The 20,658-nt window shown below is 34.5% G+C and overlaps 2 protein-coding genes across 2 annotated transcripts in view; one reads left to right on the top strand and one right to left on the bottom strand.

Moving 5' to 3' along the window:
- LOC122512727 overlaps nucleotides 1-20,658 on the bottom strand; it is a 772,233-nt gene that overhangs the window by 90,682 nt on the left and 660,893 nt on the right. The gene's annotated exons all lie outside the window — the stretch shown is intronic.
- On the top strand, nucleotides 15,871-17,037 carry LOC122512753 (ribonuclease H1-like; the record flags this gene model as incomplete). The annotated part of the gene is made up of 1 exon (XM_043628787.1): nucleotides 15,871-17,037. A coding segment is annotated over one exon (1,167 nt), but the record flags the coding sequence as incomplete, so codon positions are not given.

Genomic DNA, 20,658 nt, shown 5'->3' on the forward strand with positions numbered 1-20,658 from the left:
CGCTATATTTTTCCTGTAATCTGCACTTGAAACTGAAGATCCCTACCGAATTTCAACTCACCAGGTTGAGATTTGTATAAGTTAAGGGGGGGACAGCCCATTTTGCGTGGCTGGGACGGACACACGAGTGATTTCATAAGGGTTCCGTCAGTACACCTATGGTGTACGGAACCCTAAAAAAGGAGAGAATCCCTATTATAAGAAATATGCAAACAAATCAACTAAATAATTTTCTGGAATGAGCTCGTATGTCAATTGTTACACCAACCAAAATACTCTGTAATGACATTCCTCCTTAAAATCAGAATAAGTTCAATAACTTATTGCTGCAAGGTTGTTAACCCTAAGGACACAAATATGCAAAGATTAATAATGATTGCCAAATAATGAAGCAACAATTATTGCAAATAATTTCGTTTGTCTTTGGCAATCATGGATTAATATACTATAGACTTGCTTAATTCAAAAGAAAGCAAAGTCAGCAAAAGCGATCCAAAGGGGTACTCCTTCGAAATATAGAAATAATAAATTATTTCAACACGGGACAACGATCCCTGAGGAATGTCAGAGTTGCAGATTTTCCCTCCAACAGAAATATAGTTTCTGGTATAAAAATTGATATCACAGTTCGTTCAGGGCAGTATTAATCGGTCATTCATAATAAGAAGACGCGTTCTTAACTGTCCCTTAATTAGTTTCCTACACTAATTAAGGCAAGTTTTAACAACTCGGTTAATCGATAGTGGTGAAAAAGAATCAACACAAACGTAGAATTAACGCGAGTAAAATCACGGGCGTAAGAATTGTGTTTAAAATAATCGACATCTCAAGGGATCAAGCGAAGAATTATTGAAAATTACAATCGAGGTGATCAACACTAAACAATTAAACAAGGCCCATCTCTACGAAGTGGAGGTGGTAGGATAAGTTTAGCGGTAAGCGAAAATATAATTATTGTAATGTTTACGCTTGAATTTTGAAAAGAAAAGGGAAAATAAATTTAAAACTTATAAGGGAAATAAATGCTTATTAATTAAAACAACCCATCCCGCAACCATTTTTAGTTAATCTTTTCTAAATTCTAAATTTTTAGTAAATTAAACGGGGAAAAACGAATCTCGCATTTTAAATAATCAAGGATAACCCTTGATTGGTTGTTGCAATTCGAAGAGGAAAACGTTAAAGAAACATAAAATAAAAGTAATTATTATTATTTTAACAATTTTTTTAAACAAATGTGCAACAAATGGTGGCAGCGGTGGGATTTATTTTCCCTTTTACTTACCACTTATTGTTTATCTTAATAAATTGCTTAACAAAATTTTGAAACAATTTTAAATTAAATTATTTTGAAAACAACTATAAATATAAGTCTTCTTTGGGTTCGTTGAACGGCCACTTTTTATTAAAAAAAAGGTGAAGCAAAAATTAGTTGATTTTAATAAATAATTAATTGTTTTAATCTCTTATTTTGAATTGAATCATTTTTATAACCAACTATAATTATAAGTCTTCTTTGGGTTCGTTGAACGGCCACTTTTTATTAAAAAGGCGAAGCAAAAATTAGTTGCTTATTCTTAAGAATATCAATTCCTTAAAAGAGATTACTGTGTATTAAAATTATAACATATATTATACATATATTTATATATAATAATCTTTTCGAAGTGTCTGCAAAAACCTATCGCAGATATTGTCCCTGAATTTGGTTTTTCTAACGATTTCGAAGTAATCCCTCCTCCCCCGGGAGTAATACTAATTTCGGAAGTAATCGTGCGAAGACTTGCTAGTGAAGCATTAGTCGAACAATATCAACTCGAATTATTAATTAAACAACAATCTGAGTCTAACAACAATAATAATCAATTAATCGATGTTGACAATACTGACGACCTTGACAGTACTGACGACCTTGACAACTCTGACATTGATAGCATCGCGTCGACTATACCGTATATTCCTCGCGATCTAGAATTTGATGATGAGCTCCCTGAGTTGATTCCTCATGTGTATGATAATGAAATAAATTCTGAATCATATGAACAAATTGATGATTCAAGTAATTCAGAAATCGACAGTGAACTTGAAGACGACTACTGACCTACTTCCGTTTGTAGTGTAACGTGAACCCGGGTCAATTTACCTTACTCGCGACAACACATTATAAGAATTAAAATATAAAGAGAATACTTATATTCTTTTTAAATAACTTTTATTTAAAATTCAATATTATACTCACGGAAATTTATTTATTAATCATAAAACGAATCTTCTTTTAAATCATGTCTTTTGATCATTGACAGAATTAGTTTTATAGTAATAGAAAAATCGTTTGAATATTAACTAAATTATTCTTTATAAAATTATTTATATTAAAAAAAAAAATTTTTATTTAATAAATTTCATGATTAATAATAATAAAATTTATTTAATTAATTTAAATTGATTATTTTTGTTTATATTAAAAATTAATAATAATCTGTTTATTTTGGTTGTTAAAAAAAATATATATTCGTTTCCTTTAAATAGTAAACTAAATTCTTTTAAATAGATCAAAATTCAGTGTAGAAAATTTTAAATAATTAAAATTACTAATTGTTTTGAAATAATTGTTTTTTTCTACTGTTCTCTTTTATGTAATAAAAAGAGTATATTTTAAAGTATATTAAAAGCATTAAATTACGAAGAAAGAAGACAGAAAAATAAAGAGGAACTCGTTAGTGAATAGAATATTTTTACAAACAGATCTTTTTTATAATTGACTAATTAAAATTTTATAAACAACTATATAACTAATCACTTATTTAATAATCAGTTATGGATTTTCAAGAAACTAAATATTAACAAAAGAATAAATAAATATTATTCTGAATAAGTTGTTAAATTAATATTATTTTTATATTATAAACAGCTGTTCCTTTTGCTCTAATTTTTACTTTTAGGTCAGTTTTCTGTCTGAATTTTTAATCAAATACAATTTTCTTTCTTTATATAATTGACCTACAATTACACTTATACAAACGTAAGCAATAAAATAGGAAATGATCCATTGCAGTTCCTCGTTATTTGAATATTATTTATCTTTTTAAATTGATTTTAATTATTCTGAATTCTGGTTTGATTTAAAGTTAAATAATAAGAAATCCAAATATTCGATTTCGAATAAATAGAATTTTTAATTTTATATAATTGTTACTAAATTACAAATCAATTCTCGTTAATATTTCAAAGATTTATTACTATTAAAGGTTTCTTTTTAATTATTTTATAATCAAATTTTACATATTTAATTAATAATAATTTACCATTTTTAATTAATGTAAAAATAGAATTCATGGTAACTATTGTTAATAATATTAACAATCGTTTTCTTAATTGATTTAAATTTAATTATTTAAATTTTATTCTCAACTTATCAATTAAGGAAAAATGAAAGACTGTTTAGATTAAATGATAAGACAATTGCAGTTCAGTACATAACGTCATTTTTGTCAGAAATTCGTATTACTTTTTACTTAATTATAAGATTCATATGACTTTATTTTAAATAGTATGTATTTGTACATTATTTAATTCTTTCGTAAAAGCTTTTTTATACGAATTACTACACCACTAACTATTGACTATAACGTTAAGAAAAAAAATACAGATCAATCAAATAATAAAAATAATAATAAAAAAAAAATCAAGCACTTACGAATCAACTTTCAGTAGAGTTCTTCATCAGAATCAAAGATTAAAATTATCAATTGTGTCCTGCAATAAGTAAATTTAATTTTATTTTCACCGATTTTTATTATTATTCAAAATGGCTACCAATACATCTGGTAATAATGGGACCATTGACCATCTACATCCAACTGCATCTAACGCTAGTGTAGTCTACGTACCTGCACCAGACCAATCTGCAGCCGTAGCTACTATGATGGAATGCTACAGAGTAGAAAAAGGGGTACAGCACTTATCCACTTTTAACGGACGGGACCCTCCCCTACGCGATTTTCTGCAAGACATAGACAATAGTGTCAGTTATATGACACCCTTGACTGAACCGGGCTTTATTAAAGCCATTTTAGGGAAACTAAGAGGATCTGCTCGAGAAAGTTTAAGGCACAAACAGTTTCATACACTGAATGAACTAATCGAACATTTACGAAAGCGGTATAGCGCCCCTAAGCATTATCAATTCTATTTAAACGCTATAACTAATTTGAGAATGAAACAGCCTGAAACAGTCAATGATTATTGTGATCGGTTGCAAGGCTTAATTAGTGGGACTAGAAACGCTCTGAACAAAAAATACCCCGGGGTTGTAGAAGGGACTAATATTCCTCAAAGTCAGATTATGATGATACCTATTATGGATTCCGCCCTTACGGCTTTTACACGTGGGTTACCTGACGAAATGCGCTCCCACGTAGATACGCGTCAACCGAAAGACATGAGTGAAGCCTTTGAGTTCGCTCTACATGTCGAAGAGGAATTACAAGCGGTATCCAATAAAAATTCTTCCTACAAAATAACTAAAGTAACTGAGGAAGAAGATACAAAAATTATAGAACATCGAGAAAAGGTTAAGACTCCAGAACCAACTACTCAAAACAAACACCAATATGGGACAAATCCTGTATTTCCTCAGTATCCAATGCATTTCCCACCAATGTTTTATCCATATCCCCCGTATCAAGGATATCCTCCATATCCACAATATCCAAACTACCCTTATCCGCCAAAGGAAATCCGACAAGGAAATGCAACTCCTCCAATAGCGCAATCTCCAGGACCTTCGAAATATTTAAACTCCCAGCCGATTCATCAACAGGGCGCCTCGATGAATCATACTACTCAGGAGCGTCCGAGAAATGTACACTTCCAAACAACAGTGGAGTCCTTAAATCAAAATCAGAAGAACCAATAAACAATGAATCAATTTTGCTAAACGATTCACCTAAGGCTTCCAACTTAGATACAAACGAACACCTTTTCTTACAAAGTGGGCGCGTTTTCAAAAGCGGAACTGAAAGCGAAGATTCCCCAGTCGTGGAAATAATCTCGGAAAGTTTTATTAAGGGGTAACATCACCCAGAGCCTATACAAAATATGGTCTATTTCAATTAATTATTTTAAGAAAACGGTCCAGTACAATGTTGCTGGGTTTTCTCCAACGTTAAACACATGGGTTAAACTTAATTTAAAAATAAAAAAAAAAAAATTTTCAAAATGGCGCCTTTACACATCCAACAGTGAAAAAATTGTAAAAAAAACTGGCCGGAAGGATTTCTCTAACATTTTTTGACGGATTCAATTAAAATTTAGACTGTAGCTTTAAAACAACATTCTTTATCGTAGTACATAGGATTTTTTAGATCGGTTAATGCGTTTCCGTTTTATAACCATTTTTACCTTGATTTTTTAACAAAAAATAACATTTTTGTCATCGAAGTCATACCATTTTGCGAAAAATTGATATTTTTAAAATATCCTATGTACTTTTCTAGTAAATGTCATCCTCTCTCATAATTCGTTTGAATTTTTTGCCTAGGTGCTTATGGAACGTAGAAAAGCTTCCGGCCGCAGAGGTTGTTTTAAAAAACGTGATCTACGTTGAACTGTTGTGAAGGCGCCATTTTGAAAACAAAATTTTTTTTTTATTTTTAAATTAAGTTTAATTCATGTGTTTAACGTTGCAGAAAACCTAGCAACATTGTACTGAACCGTTTTCTTAAAATAATTAATTGAAATAGACCGTATTTTGTATAGGCTCTGGGTGATGTTACCCCTTAATAACAAGGCTAAGTTTTTAGTAGACCCAGGCTCGGATTTAAATTTAGTTAAATTAGAAGTTTTACTACCAAAACTACCAATTACTACTTCAAAAAGGTTACAAATATCCGGTATAACAAACCATGCCGTAAATACCCTCGGTACCGTAAATCTAAAAATCAATAATCGAAACGTAGAATTCTATACAGTGAAAAACTCTTTCCCCATCACGACTAATGGAATACTTGGCAGACCATATCTTCGAGAAGAACAAGCTCAGCTTTCGTTTCGACACAATACCTTAGTTACAATTTCTGAACCGACTAAACCCTTACCATTTATTGACAAAGAATCGCAGACTGACCGGAGAGGCCTAAGAAAAGAAATTAAACCATTTAAGAGAATTCTTACTATAAAGGCTCGAACTCGGCAACCAGTTTCTGTTCTGACATCATCCAAACTAAAGGAAGGATACCTACCAAAGGTAAATACACCAGACGGATTGTATCTTGGAGAAGCTCTGGTTAACAATAATAATGGTACCTGTTACGCCATGGCCATTAATACTAGTGACGAAGACATCCGTTTTGAATTGGACCCACAAGAGTTAATTCCATTTGAGTACTGTAACTTTCCAGGAGAAGAATCATCCGAACCTGAAGTTGGAACTTTATCAAATCAACCACCTATCGATTATTTAGAAAGAGTAAAAAGAGTCAAGGAAGCCCTTCATACTTCCCACTTGTTAGACGAAGAAAAAGATTACGTAATAAAATGGGCCGAGGAATATGCAGACATATTTCACCTGACTGGAGAGAAGCTAACTTGCACTCATCTTGTAAAACATCGAATCCACACTACAGACGACAAAGTCATCTGCAGAAAACAATACCGACGTCCTCACGAAGCCATTGATCAAGCCGATGCCCAAATCAAAAAACAATACGACGCAGGACTTCTTAGTAAATCTACCTCTGCTTTTAATTCTCCAATGCTAATTATACCAAAAAAATTAGATAATTCGGGCGAACGAAAGTGAAGGGTAGTGATTGATTACCGTGCCCTAAATGAGAAAATTCTAGGAGATGCTTTTCCATTGCCCAACATCTCAGAAATATTCGACCGATTGGGAAGTGCTTGCTACTTCACGGTTTTTGATCTGGCCAGCGGATTTCATCAAGTAGAAACACATCCGGACGACAGGCATAAAACTGCATTTTCAACTGGAAGAGATCACTACCAATATAACAGGATGCCTATGGGCATCAAAAATGCTCCCGCAACATTCCAGCGGCTTTAAAATGAGGTTCTGAAAGGAATGTTAGACGTGGAAGCATTTGTATATGGGTAAATCTAAAAAACATTCAAATTTTATGTGACTTTGCTTTTTATGTACGTATGCCCTACAACAAACCCAATTCCTTCTGGATAAAATACATGTTGTACTACTCAATGCCTTAGAAAAAGTTTGGAGTAGTTAATTGAATAATTTAAATGTGTTACGCGACTTAAAAGTCAGAGAATAATAGAAAAACTCAAAAATTTGGCGGTGATTTTTAGGAGATGGAAGATTGAACTGAAAATAACTTTTGAAGCAATTTATGTATTAATCTGATATTTTGTGTATTATTATTTCTTATTTATTCATTTCAAATATACTAAGTGAGAAAAGTGTGCAACAAAAAATAGCGAAATGGTGAGTATTTAATAAGGGGTGACTCCAGTATTGCTCTGGCATTCTTGGCGAGTAGACGTGTTTACTGTTCGAATATTGCGGCTCAATTATTATTAAGTCTACTTCTATCTCTATTATTCCTTTAACTAATTATTCGTTTGGTGTAGTGAGATGATAAACAATCTATTCTGCGATAGTCATTGTGTTTTGTGTTTTAGTGAAAACCTTACTCCAAGATTTTTAATCCTGAACAGTGTATTTGTGATGTAATCTGTGATGAGATCATTGTTTACTGAGGTGCAATGGATAAATTACAGGAAGCCATCAGCTCACTGACTTCAGCTATTGAGAGTCTCACTAACTCACATGAGGAACTGAAAAAGGGAGTGCAAGAGACTTGCAATACTTCGAAGGAAGTTAAAAGGGATTTAGAGATATTAAATGAGAGAGTCATTAGAATAGAATCCAGAGTTGATAAATCGAGGAATTTGGATAGAGCAAATAATATTTTGATCTTTAAACTGAAGGACGAGGAGGACATTAACAAGAATTTAATAAATACTATTATTACAATGTTGGAGAAAATAGATATTTCAATTCCGAATGTCGCTATTGCGGACGCCTTCAGACTGGGAAAAATTAAAGGCAATCGTCCAGTACTGATAAAATTTGTCGCCAATCGCTGGGTCCGATTAATTTTTGCAAAGGTCCGAGAATTTAAAAAACTTGGACTTGGAATTTCCAACGATCGAACAGCACAAGAAAGGGAATACAGGAAAAATATTGTTACCCTGGCAGTGAAACTGAGAGATCATGGTGTGAACGCGACAGTGAGAAGAGATCAACTTTTTATCGATGAAAAGGAATGCAATGAAAAGGATGCATACTGTAAATTACAGAATATTAAAACAGATAAGAAGCGTAAGAATGAAGACGATTTGGAAGAAGAGGTGTTATCAGTCGAGTTGGGAGAAAGAGATGTTAAGAAGGGCACTGGTAAGGGAGAGGGACAAGAATTACAGGGGAAAAGTCGTGGTCGCCCCTCTAAACAGGCGAAGAAGATTGATGCGGTGGGATCTTTGAATTCATTCATAATCAAACAGCCTAAGCTAGCCTTCCCCCCCTCCATTCAAGCACATGTAAATTCGGATACGCCTACCTCTCCGGGAAAAGTTACTGATTAGCAGTTATACATTCGGCCCGGTGACACAAGAAAGTATAAGGATTGTCAAAAGAAAACAAGTTTAAGTGATGGAAAATGCTGCAGGATTATCTTCTGGAATTCACATGGTCAAAATAATATAAAGGAGTTGAGCGAAGAAGTTACGGAAAGGGATGTCTTATGTGTATATGAGACGTGGATTAGTTCAGTGGATCAATGTGCTGCAATGTTCTCGAGTGATATGGAGGTTATTTGCTCCCCCGCATGGCGTGAAGCTGAAAAAGGAAGATACAAGGGCGGAATTATGGTTGCAGTAAATAAAGGTAGTTTCGATATGAAATTGGTGGCTGCGGAACGTGAGTTTTTGATAGTTAAATTAAAGCTAAAGAATTTCGAATGTTTATTGTGTGTAATATATACGTCTCCGTTATCTGATTTTAATAACTTTTTAAGTAATTTGGAACAACTACTGACAACTATTAAGGCGAATTTTAAAAGTTTACCCATTTTTATGGGAGGAGACTTTAATAGCAGATTAGCAGGTATGAATCAACTAGAAAGGGTTTTAGGTTATCAAGAGCTTAGAGTAGGGCAAAAACGTTTTTCTATGGACACGGTTGTAACAAAAAGAGGGAAAGAGTTGAATAGGTTTATGGAAAGGAATAGTATGGTTTTACTAAATGGTAGAACTACTTCAGATTGCCCGGCAAATTGGACGTTCATTGGACATCAGGGGAAAAGTGTAATTGATTTAATTTGGGCTTCCTTTGAAGAGTTGGGAGTTGTTGATGATATGAGAGTTCTCCCCGTGGCATCATTGTCTGATCATCTTCCTGTCGCTTTATATTTAAAAGTACAGGAGATCGAATTGAATGATTTGTGTGTCGAAAAAATTGAATCTTTTAAGTTAATTTTTGATGTACAAAAAACTAAAAATTTCATTGATGGTATGAGATGGAGGGATGAAAGTGGAATGGTTGATGGAGATATTGATGAATTGAATAGTAATTTAATTTCTACTGTAATTGATGTTGCACAAAAGCTTGGAATGAGAGTACGAAATAAAAATAAATCAGGACTAATTGCGAGTAAAAAACCTTGGTTTGATAGAGCATGTGTAGAGGCGAAGTGTAACATGGTGTCAGCTTTTTGGGATCTTCACGAAAATGATAATGAAGCGTGTAAAACTTTATACTTAAATGCAAAAAAAAATTTCAAAAAAGTGATAAAGAATGCAAAAATTTTATATGAAACTGACTCTATAGATAAATTAGCTGCTTCAAAAAATTCTCAAACGTTTTGGTCCTTAGTAAATAAAAAACGATTTAAAAATACAATGATAAATGATATTAATACGGAAAAGTGGCAAGAATTTTTAAATAATATGTTTCCTCATGTTAGCGACGAGCGGACTTTCATTCCCAATATTGCTAATCCAATCCTTGATAGAGTAATAGAGATAGAAGAAATAATGAATAGTTTAAAAAAATTTAAAGAAAATAAGTCAGCAGGAGTAGACTTGGTAAATTTCAGTTTTCTTAAGAAACTCCCCGAGAACTGGATAATTTATATTGAGGATTTTTTTAATAAAATAATGGTATCGGAAAAAACTCCAAAAGCGTGGGGATCCCTGGCTATCTCCATGATACACAAGAAAGGTAGTATGAGTGACCCGAGTAACTTTAGACCAATAACGCTTGTAAATTGTTTAACAAAAGTATTTACTCAAATACTGTCCGAGCGATTGATAGCATGGATGAATGAGTATAATGTGATTCCGGAATTTCAATCGGGTTTCAGGAGAGGCAGAGGATGTGTGGATAATTTGTTCACTCTGCTTGCGTTGATACAGATTCGTCTGAGACATCCGGGCAGTGCGGTATATGCTGCTTTTGTGGACTTTAAGAGCGCATTTCCTTCGATCTCGCACGAATTGTTATGGTCTAAGTTGTGTAAAAAGGGTGTGAGTACAAAGTTTGTAAGAATTCTGAGGAGCTTTTATGAGAGTGCTTCAGCGGCAATAAAGACTAAACAGGGCTTTACGAATTTTGTAAAGGTCACTCAGGGTGTTTTACAGGGGGAGGTCTTGAGTCCTCATTTATTTTCGATTTTTACCTGTGATATGGAGCAATTTTTGAGATCAGAGGGATGTAGAGGTCTTGCTATTAATTTTTTAACAGAAGTATTGTTATTGGCCTATGCCGACGACATTGTATTGTTGTCAGATACACCGTGGGAGCTTTCGAATAAGCTCAAGGCCCTAGAAAAATATTGTCGACTGAATCAATTAACTGTAAATATAGGTAAAACAAAAGTTGTAATCTTTCGCGGAGATAAGAAGGGGGAGGTAAATCATTACAAGACATTTAACTACGGCAATGAAAAAATTGAAGTTGTTAAGGATTACGAATATCTAGGTGTGATTTTCTCAGACTCGTGTGCCTTTTCTGAGAATATGAGGGTGGTGGCTGCCTCGACCAATGCGGCGATAGGTACAACAATGAAAGTAATCGGTAGTCTTAAAGCCGACACTTGGTCTACGTACAATAGGCTTTTTGAGTCGTTGGTTAAAAGTATTCTGTTTTACGCGATACAGGTTTGGGGACAAAATTGCTTAGGGCAAATCGAGAAAGTTCAGCTGTCGTTTTTTAAGAAGCTCTTATGGCTCCCAATAAATTCTCCAAACTATGCAGTACGCTTAGAGTCGGGGAGATCTCACCTGGCCGGTGCCGTACTCTCGCAGACTCTGTCTTGGATTAAAAAAATAAATAATATGGAAAATACTAGGTTCCCAAGACTGTGTTTGGTGAGACTGATGGAGCTTGCTAGGGGGGGGAGAACCGACTCTGGATTTAATTGGTATATGCAAATAAAACATTTTTTTAAAGATTGTGACATGACGAGATGTTGGGAGTCATCAGAGTTAGAAGAAATAAGTAGAATTTCCAATAACTTATTATCTAAATTCGAGAGATTTTGCCTAAATCAAGATCTGGAGGACAGATACAAATCTAAAAGTTTAATTATGTGGCAAGATCTAGAAATGAAATTGGGGCCTCAGATTTATTTGGTGGGACGCCTGGAACTATATTTTAAAAGAGTATTTGCTCAATTCAGGCTTGCTAACATACATAGACAAAGAATTTTAATTTCCATCAATAAAAATATTAGGGTTAAATCGTGGGTTGATACCTGTTGGTGCTTGGATCGGGGCAGTCTATATCATTTCTTAGTTGAGTGTGGGGCTCATGAGGAAGTGAAAAAACAATTTTTTCCGGAGATTCAAGACTGTGACTCAGAAATTGTATTTTGGATGAGGATTATAAATACCCAGGATATAAGCTCATTGAAAAAATTTGTAAGAATGTTAGAAAAAATGTTAAATAGCGACCCCTAGCGTCTTATTATTCTGTGTTTGTAGAATGTTTTATTTTTTTGTTCTTATATTGTAGTTTTTATATTTTTAGAATGTATTGAACCGAATGGTTTGTAAATAAATAATAATAAGGGGTGACTCTAATTTCGACCACAATAAATTATTTTAGTTTTTTTGCATGTAATTTTTGAAGCATTTAATTTTTAAAAATTTCTAAGTACACATTGTATTTGACAAACGATTGTTAACAATTTGGGATGTTAACAAAACGTGTGCCTTTAAAATAAATTGACCTTTAATGATAAAATATTCTGAAAGGTGGAGTGTAATATTTATTTAAATGACACCTTATTTGAAGGCACACTTACAAAATAATTCAAAACTACATAATTTCTTTTGTAACTGATAGATTTCTCATTTTTACATATACCTGTAAAATGCTTCAAAAAGTTTTTATTAGGAATGTATAAAAATCGTGATTTATTGCATCTTGTCGTTTTTCATGTATGTATTTTGAAGTTGGTGCAAAGCTATGATTTTAAAATTAACTAACATTTATGTTTTTTTGTAATTGACGAAGTTCATACTAATTGTCAATTGTAACCTATTCATTAACGTCAAAAGTAAAGAAACCGTAATGCCTTCATGTAATTTAATATTATCCTTTATATTTTTATTATATTTAAAAATACTTTTTTTTCTTGGTTAGTATTTACTGTTGCCATGTATTTATTAATAATTTCGCTAGATTTAAAAATCCTCAAACGGGATAGAATGAGAGAATCGATTATTTTTTGTTACTTATATGGAATAACTGAGCAGAAAATGTTAAATTTAATTTTTATAAATGATAATTAATTTAATTTATAATATTAATAAAAAATAGTATAATTTGAATTTTGTTTATTTCTTGTTTAATATTTCACAAGTCAGGTCGTTTGTAACTGTGATATAGAATACCCGAAAGTTTGTTTTCCGTCTAACTTTTGAAGAAATTTATGAATATTAATTACATTAAAATTTTCTTATTTATTGAATAATTATGAGTAAAATAATATAAACAATGCATGAGTGCTCACAAATTAAAAAATTTTCCCTTTTTATGTCGAAGTGAGCATGTTTTTTAGATTTGCCCATATCTAGACGATATAATCATCTTTTCGGACACGTTGCCTGAACATGACCGAAGAGCAAGGAGATTATTCAATAAATTAAGAGAAGCCAACCTTAAACTTCAGCCTGATAAATGCGACTTTATGAACAAAGAAACCGCGTACTTAGGTCACATTATTAGTAAAGAAGGTGTCCGGCAAATCCTTCAAAAGTAGAGTCAATAAAAAACTTTCCAAAACCCAGTGAACCCAAGAATGTTAGACAATTTCTAGGGCTTACCGGATATTATCGAAAATTTATTAAAGATTATGCAAAAAAATCGAAACCACTAGTCGACCTACTAAAAAAGGATTGCAAATGGGAATGGGGTCCACGACAAAAAGCTAGCTTCAAGAAATTACGGGAATACCTTTGCCGTGAACCTATTTTACAATTCCCCGATTTTACGAGACCGTTTAAATTAACTACGGACGCATCGGAATTTGCTATAGGAGCCATACTGACTCAAGAAAAAGACGGAACGGAACATCCCATAGCGTTCTACTCTAAAGTCTTCAACGAAAATGAACGACGCTATGAAGAAACAGAAAAAGAGTGCCTTGCGGTGTTATATGCGGTAGAGAACTTTCGACCATATTTATACGGTCGAGAATTCACACTGGCTTGCGATTTCGAGCCAGTACATTGGATGTCCTCTATAATAAACCCAGGAGCACGCCTTACCAGGTGGAGACTAAGATTGCGGGATTACAACTACAAATTTGAATACAAAAAGGGTAAATCAAATTCTAGGATTCAAGCTTTGTCCGAAAACACCGTCCGACACGATTTTTCACACACAAAAAAATCAAACATTTTTGGAAACTAGGACCAAAAAAAAAATACCCGTGTCTGGCCGTTTTGCTGGATCAAGTCGTTTGTGGCTTCGAGGGGTGAAAACAACCCTTAAATGAAAAGTGACAAGTAATAATTTAAAAATAGATTCAATTTGCCTAAAACTCGTTACTCGGGGGTTTTTGGGGTCGCAGATCACGAATCCGATGTCGGTTTTTTAAAATTAAAAATGGCGGATCCAATATGGCGGCTGTCAAAATAAAAAATTGATCGGATTCGCTTGAAACTTGTTACTCGGAGGTTTTTGGGGTCGCTGATCACGAATCCGATGTCAGTTTTTCAAAATTCAAAATGGCGGATCCAATATGGCGGACATATTTTTTAAAAAATGATTTAATTTGCCTGAAACTCGTTGCCTGGGGGTTTTTGGGGTCGCTGATTACGAATCTCATGTCAGTTTTTCAAAATTCAAAATGGCGGATCCAATATGGCGGACATCTTTTTTTAAAAATGATTTAATTTGCCTGAAACTCGTTGCTTGGGGGTTTTTGGGGTCGCTGATTACGAATATGATATTAGATTTTTGAAATTCAAAGTGGCGGATCCAATATGACTGACAACTTTTTGAAAAATAGATTCAATTTCCCTGAAACTCGTTACTCAGGGGGTTTTGGGGTCGTTGATTACGTATCTTAAGTCAGATTTTAAAAATCCAAAATGGCGGATCTTATAAAGATGAAGATTACAAAAAATTTCAATATTTTTACAAATGTGACTTTGCATATTGGACATTTTTTTAATGACAAAGCAAACTTTGTGGTAAGTAAATTTATTCGATAATAGGAAGCGTAAGTAAGATGAATTATTAAATATAAAGTGATTGTTTAACAATGCTTCTAAAGTGAAAATATCAACTATTGACATTTGTTTAAAAATCGTTTAAAATCAATTAAGAATATTTAATTGCAAAAAACAAAAAAGAATCACACAATTAAATTTTCCAGTTTCATTCTAGATCTGTAATCTACATTTTGATCCTACATTTTTAATTTTGAAAATCTGACTTAAGATTCTTAATCAGCGATCCCAAAAATCCCCTGAATAACAAGTTTCAGGGAAATTAAATCTATTTTTAAAAATGTTGACAGCCATATTGGATCCGACATTCTGAATTTTGAAAAACTGACATCGGATTCGTGATTAGCGACCCCAAAAACCCCCGAGTAACAAGTTTCAAGCGAATCCGATCAATTTTTTATTTTGACAGCCGCCATATTGGATCCGCCATTTAAAATTTAAAAAAACCGACATCGGATTCGTAATCAGCGACCCCAAAAACCCCCGAGTAACAAGTTTCAAGCGAATCCGATCAATTTTTTATTTTGACAGCCGCCATATTGGATCCGCCATTTTTAATTTTAAAAAACCGACATCGGATTCGTGATCTGCCACCTCAAAAACCCCTGAGTAACGAGTTTTAGGCAAATTGAATCTATTTTTATAATATAACTTGTCACTTTTCATTTAAGGGTTGTTTTCACCCCTAAAAGCCACAAACGACTTGATCCAGCAAAACGGCCAAACACGGGTATTTTTTTTTTGGTCCTAGTTTCCGAAAATGTTTGATTTTTTTGTGTGTGAAAAAAAAAGTTAAATTTTGTCGGACGGTGAAATCCACCATATAGGAACTCTAGTGATTCTGACTCAACAACAGTCACCGAATCGGATGAAAGTGACTCCTCTGAAGTGCTAACAAACAAAATCCCTTCTAATTCCGTAAATACTTTAAAGGCGTTTCCTATAAATACAATACCTACAAAGGAACAACCCAGATTAAGGTCTACTGCTCGAATGAATGCCGGCGAGGTTTCTAAACCGGTGTCTATTTTAAAGAGACCTTCCACCTTACCTCCGCGACGAATAAAATCGGAATCCGGAAAATAAACTATACCAAAAAAGGTAAAAGTATCCTTACCTTCCACCAGCGCTGAAAAAAGAAAACCTGGAAGGCCTAAGAAACAACCCACCTCAGCACGAGAAGAAGAAAAACCTATTCAACAGTCTACTGAATTAGAAGAAAGTACCATAGCTTCTAGACTAAAGAATAGGAAGCGAATTACTTCTCAAGTCGATCCAACAGAAGGAGATCAATCTTCGTCAGAAGATTCCTCATCTAATGACGACACAGAACAATCCGACCCTCCTGTATTCCGTTCTCAGAAGAGTACTATACCGGCTTTGGGGCCCCCTACTCCACGCCGTAACTCACAAGCCAATCCATGCACTGAAGTATACATTGATGGAGCCTGTCAGAGAAATGGAAACGTAGGATCAACTGCTGGAATTGGGGTATGGTTCGGAGAAAACCATCCACTAAATGTATCTCAACGCGCTACAGGAAAACAGACAAATAACGCTGCAGAAATTGAGGCTGCCATAGTTGCTGTCAGGAAAGCTAAGGAAGCAGGGTATCAACGTTTAAAGGTGATCACTAATTCTCAGTTTTTGATTGATAGTATGACCAAATGGTTACCTAGATGGAAATCCAATGACTGGAAGACTACGACTAATAAAGCAGTCCAAAATCGAGCAGAATTCGAACAATTAGAAAAAGCAATGAATTCTCTTGATGTAACATTTAAACATGTGCCAAGCCATCAAGGAATTTTTGGGAACGAAATGGCTGACCAATTAGCCACTCAAGCAATTGAAAATGCTGGAACTGCTTATTCAGTTGACGAGTCCGAAGTACCCGCTGATAGCAATAGACCAACTATCGTAGATCTCCCTCCAGTTTACAACTCCAGCGAATCTGATTCAGAAGAAGATGTCTCTGCTATACAAAAGAAATCTGATATTAGAATTGATCTTGAGAAATCCATAAAGAAATTCAACGAATCATTGGGAAGGAAAGGAATCAACCCAATTGACCTTACTACTCGATCCTTAGCTTGGGACCATGAAGGTATGGATGAATCAATTGTCAACAGAAGAAATTGCGTTTCTGAAGGAAAATCAAATGAAGAATTACTGAAAGACTTGGAAGAACAAGACCCCTGTGGAGATTATGATGATAAACTATTCTCATCACGAATTAATGAATTCTTGGGATAAACTCACAAACAACAACCTATAACTAATGCTGGTATTGCATACACTGAAAAAGAAAAAGAACCGTTGATCGAGAGCGAAGATGAGGAACCTGATGGATCAAAGCTAAATGAAATATCTGAATTACCTGTATTTCTAAAACAAAATCCTTCTGATAGAACTAGGAAGCACGTAACCTTCCAAACCCCATCGGCTAACACTCATCCATATGCTCAATCCACTCCTAACACTCACATCTTAACCCCAACAACTGAACAACAATCTATAGTCACGACTTCACAACTAAATCAGCCTTACCGTAAGCTAGATGTGAAGCCGCGACGTTTAGTGACCAGAATTAATGAACCTCACTATCGATTAGGTTATAATACACTATTAGATCACACGCTTAGTCCGTATGATGATCTTGCTCCACCAAACTCCTGTAAGATCCAAAATGAGTGGAATGAACCTATAACGTTGAAACGAGATAATTATGCTCACTTTATATCAAGAGATTGTGAGCCAGTCGATCCTGTAGTTAAACTTTTAATAGCGACTGAACGAGTTGATATTAAAGACCTTAAAGAAATGAATCCCCAGTTAGGTCAGGTTTTAGTCACACCCCAAGGACGATTCAATACCTATTCCATAGTTGTCAAAGATAAACACTATGATGCTATCAACTGGAATGACGTACAGACTAGATTAAAGGGCCTTCAAAAAGCTCTTGCTAGAGACGGGAAATCAACCTGTAGAATAGCCAATTCCGGCGACCTATTAGGTTCACTTCCTCCGAATTATATGAGAGAACTTTTAACAAGTATGTTCCGTGGTGGCGATGTTACCATCACTCTTTGTCACGGAAGCATAGAAGTTCCCCCTCCCGAAATGAGGTCCGGGATCCTTCAAGAATTTCACTCGAGTTACATCGGAGGCCATAAAGGCATCAGTAAAACCTATAAACGAATAAGAGAACGATTCGTGTGGCCAGGTTTACGTAATGACGTTACGAATTTCGTCAGAGAATGTAAAACTTGTCGGGAAAACAAACTGGTTAGGGCTAAAACTCGTGAACCAATGATTATAACCGACACTCCAGCGGAACCATTCGAAAAAGTATCCCTAGATATTGTTGGAAAATTAAGAACGACTCCCAATGGAAACCGGTATATCCTAACAATGCAGGATAATTTTAGCAAGTACTGCATTGCTGTAGCCATACCTGATATTAAAAGTACAACCATCGCTCACACAGTAGTAACTGACTTAATTTCAAAATTTGGAGCCCCTAAATGCATTTTAACAGATAGAGGCGCGAATTTTATCAGTTCTCTATTACGAAAATTAGAAAAATTGTTTCATATAAAACAAATTACCACCTCAGGCTATAGGCCTCAAACCAACGGATCACTAGAGAGAAGTCACATTGTTCTAACCGACTATATTAAATGTTATTCAAACGATTTTGATGATTGGGATCGACTACTTCCCTTTTGCATGCTCGCATATAATACATCAGTTCATGAGGCAACCAATTTTACTCCTCATGAACTCGTGTACGGAAAGTTGGCTAGGATGCCAAGTGCCTTCCCTCAAGGACCCGAATTAGCCACTTACGGCTCTTATCTTCGTGACCTGATCACCAGACTGAACGAAACACAAAACATTGCTTCTAAAAATATCATTGCTTCTAAATTAAAGTCTAAAGATTTCTATGATTCCAAGGCTCGACCTCTAAAAGCCAAAATAGGACACATAGTATATGTACAAAAAGAAATACGGTCTAACAAATTTGATAAAAGAGCTGACGGTCCATTCACAATTGTTGCTTTTACCGAAAACAATAATGTAGTGTTAGAAAACGAGTTTGGTGAAAGGGTGATGAAGCATAAGGACAAAGTTTTACCCACTTATTGTTAGTCTTAAAACGGTTCAACAAAAGTAGTGGGATATACTACGAATATGGAGGCTTAATGAAATTATCTACTTCCAATTGGAGACTGGCTGTTTTTCTAAACATTGAACAGCAAGAAAAATGGCTTCTTAATCTACGAGAAAAAGCATCAGACCTCCATAAAATTTGCCCAAATCAACTACCAGACTGCTCCTCTTATATCAAAGAATACAACTGGGAAGATACCTGGGATACAGCCACCGATATTCAAGATGAAATTTCAACGGAATTAGCAGAATTAAAGAAGATAAAAAGTATATCTCCAATAATACTTCAAGGACAAATGAGGACTAGGAGGAGTATTCCATTAATAGGTATTATTGGAAAAATAATGGGACCTGTCGTCGGCGTACTAAATTACGAAGGTGGACAACAAATACAATCGCAAATAGAAGAATTGAATGCAGCTCAAGCTAATCTTTCCCATCTGGTGGGGAAGCAGACTCACGTAGTTAGAGCTCTTTTAGACTCTTTATACAAGAGAGCTGAAAATCAAAAAATAACAATCAATAAATTTGGACAGCGTCTGAATAATTTAACGAATCTTATAAAGAAATCTCACCAGGGAGCTGCTCATCAAAAATTTTATGAAGACTTAAATCATCTTCTTGGTAGAATAAAAACCCAATTAATTCACAACAGTAAGGTAGGAGCCAGGATGCTAGAAGTCATACGTGCGGCTAGAAAATGACACTTACACCCATCACTCATTTCCAGTGCGCAACTTACTCTTGTTCTTCGAGATATCCAAGATCACCGACCTTCTCTTTCCATTCCCACTAGAGGACCAGAGTACAGCATAGAAGAAATTATTCAACTATCAAGAACTACAATACTACTAGAAGAAGGGCACCTTAAGGTTTTGGTGGACATTCCTCTGCTGGACAAGATGGACTACATGATTTACCAATTGCACTCGTTTCCAGTCTTTCAGGATATCCTTGGAAATAAATCTGCTAAGGTATCCATTCAATCAAAATACTCCCACATCGCCGTTGATGAGCCCATGCGAACTTATATGCTGATTAATGAAAAAGAATTGGAACCATGTAAAAAAACTACAGAATATCTATTGTGCCAAAATGGAATAGCCATTCATGAAATCCGCGGGAGACTACCGTGCGAAATAAAACTTCTATTAAATCCAACAATGGAAACACTACAATCATGTCACATTCTATTGGAGTACCAGGAAGAAAATCACTGGATCAAGCTAAACACCATTGGAGGATGGTTGTATTCCACAAGAAATTCAACTATCCTTAATATTCACTGCTCTTCACAACCCAGTACCAATGTTCTTATCGAAGGAATAGGACTACTACAGTTAGCTCCAGGCTGCTTGCTAGCTCTTCAAATATCATGATTCCAGCATTACCAAGGATTCAAGGAATAACTGAAGTAATATACGAATCAGAATTCGAATTGAATTTAAATTATCTCTCCCCTAGGATTGCAGAAATGAAATTGGCTCAAGAAAGCTTCGAAATAGTGTTTCCTAAAGATAAAGAATTCTTAAAGAATTCACAAAGTTTAGACGAGTTAGAACAACAATTATACAAGTTTTCCTTACAACAAACGGAAAAAGGATACCATCATAACTGGATTAAAGGAACTTATTTAGGAATGGGAACTATTGTCCTAATTGCCATTATCGGGTGGATAGTATTTAAAATTTGTATATCTTG

The sequence above is a fragment of the Leptopilina heterotoma genome, unplaced genomic scaffold (genome assembly GCF_015476425.1).
Source record: "Leptopilina heterotoma isolate Lh14 unplaced genomic scaffold, ASM1547642v1 Lhet_125, whole genome shotgun sequence".
In the NCBI taxonomy this organism is placed as follows: domain Eukaryota; kingdom Metazoa; phylum Arthropoda; class Insecta; order Hymenoptera; family Figitidae; genus Leptopilina; species Leptopilina heterotoma.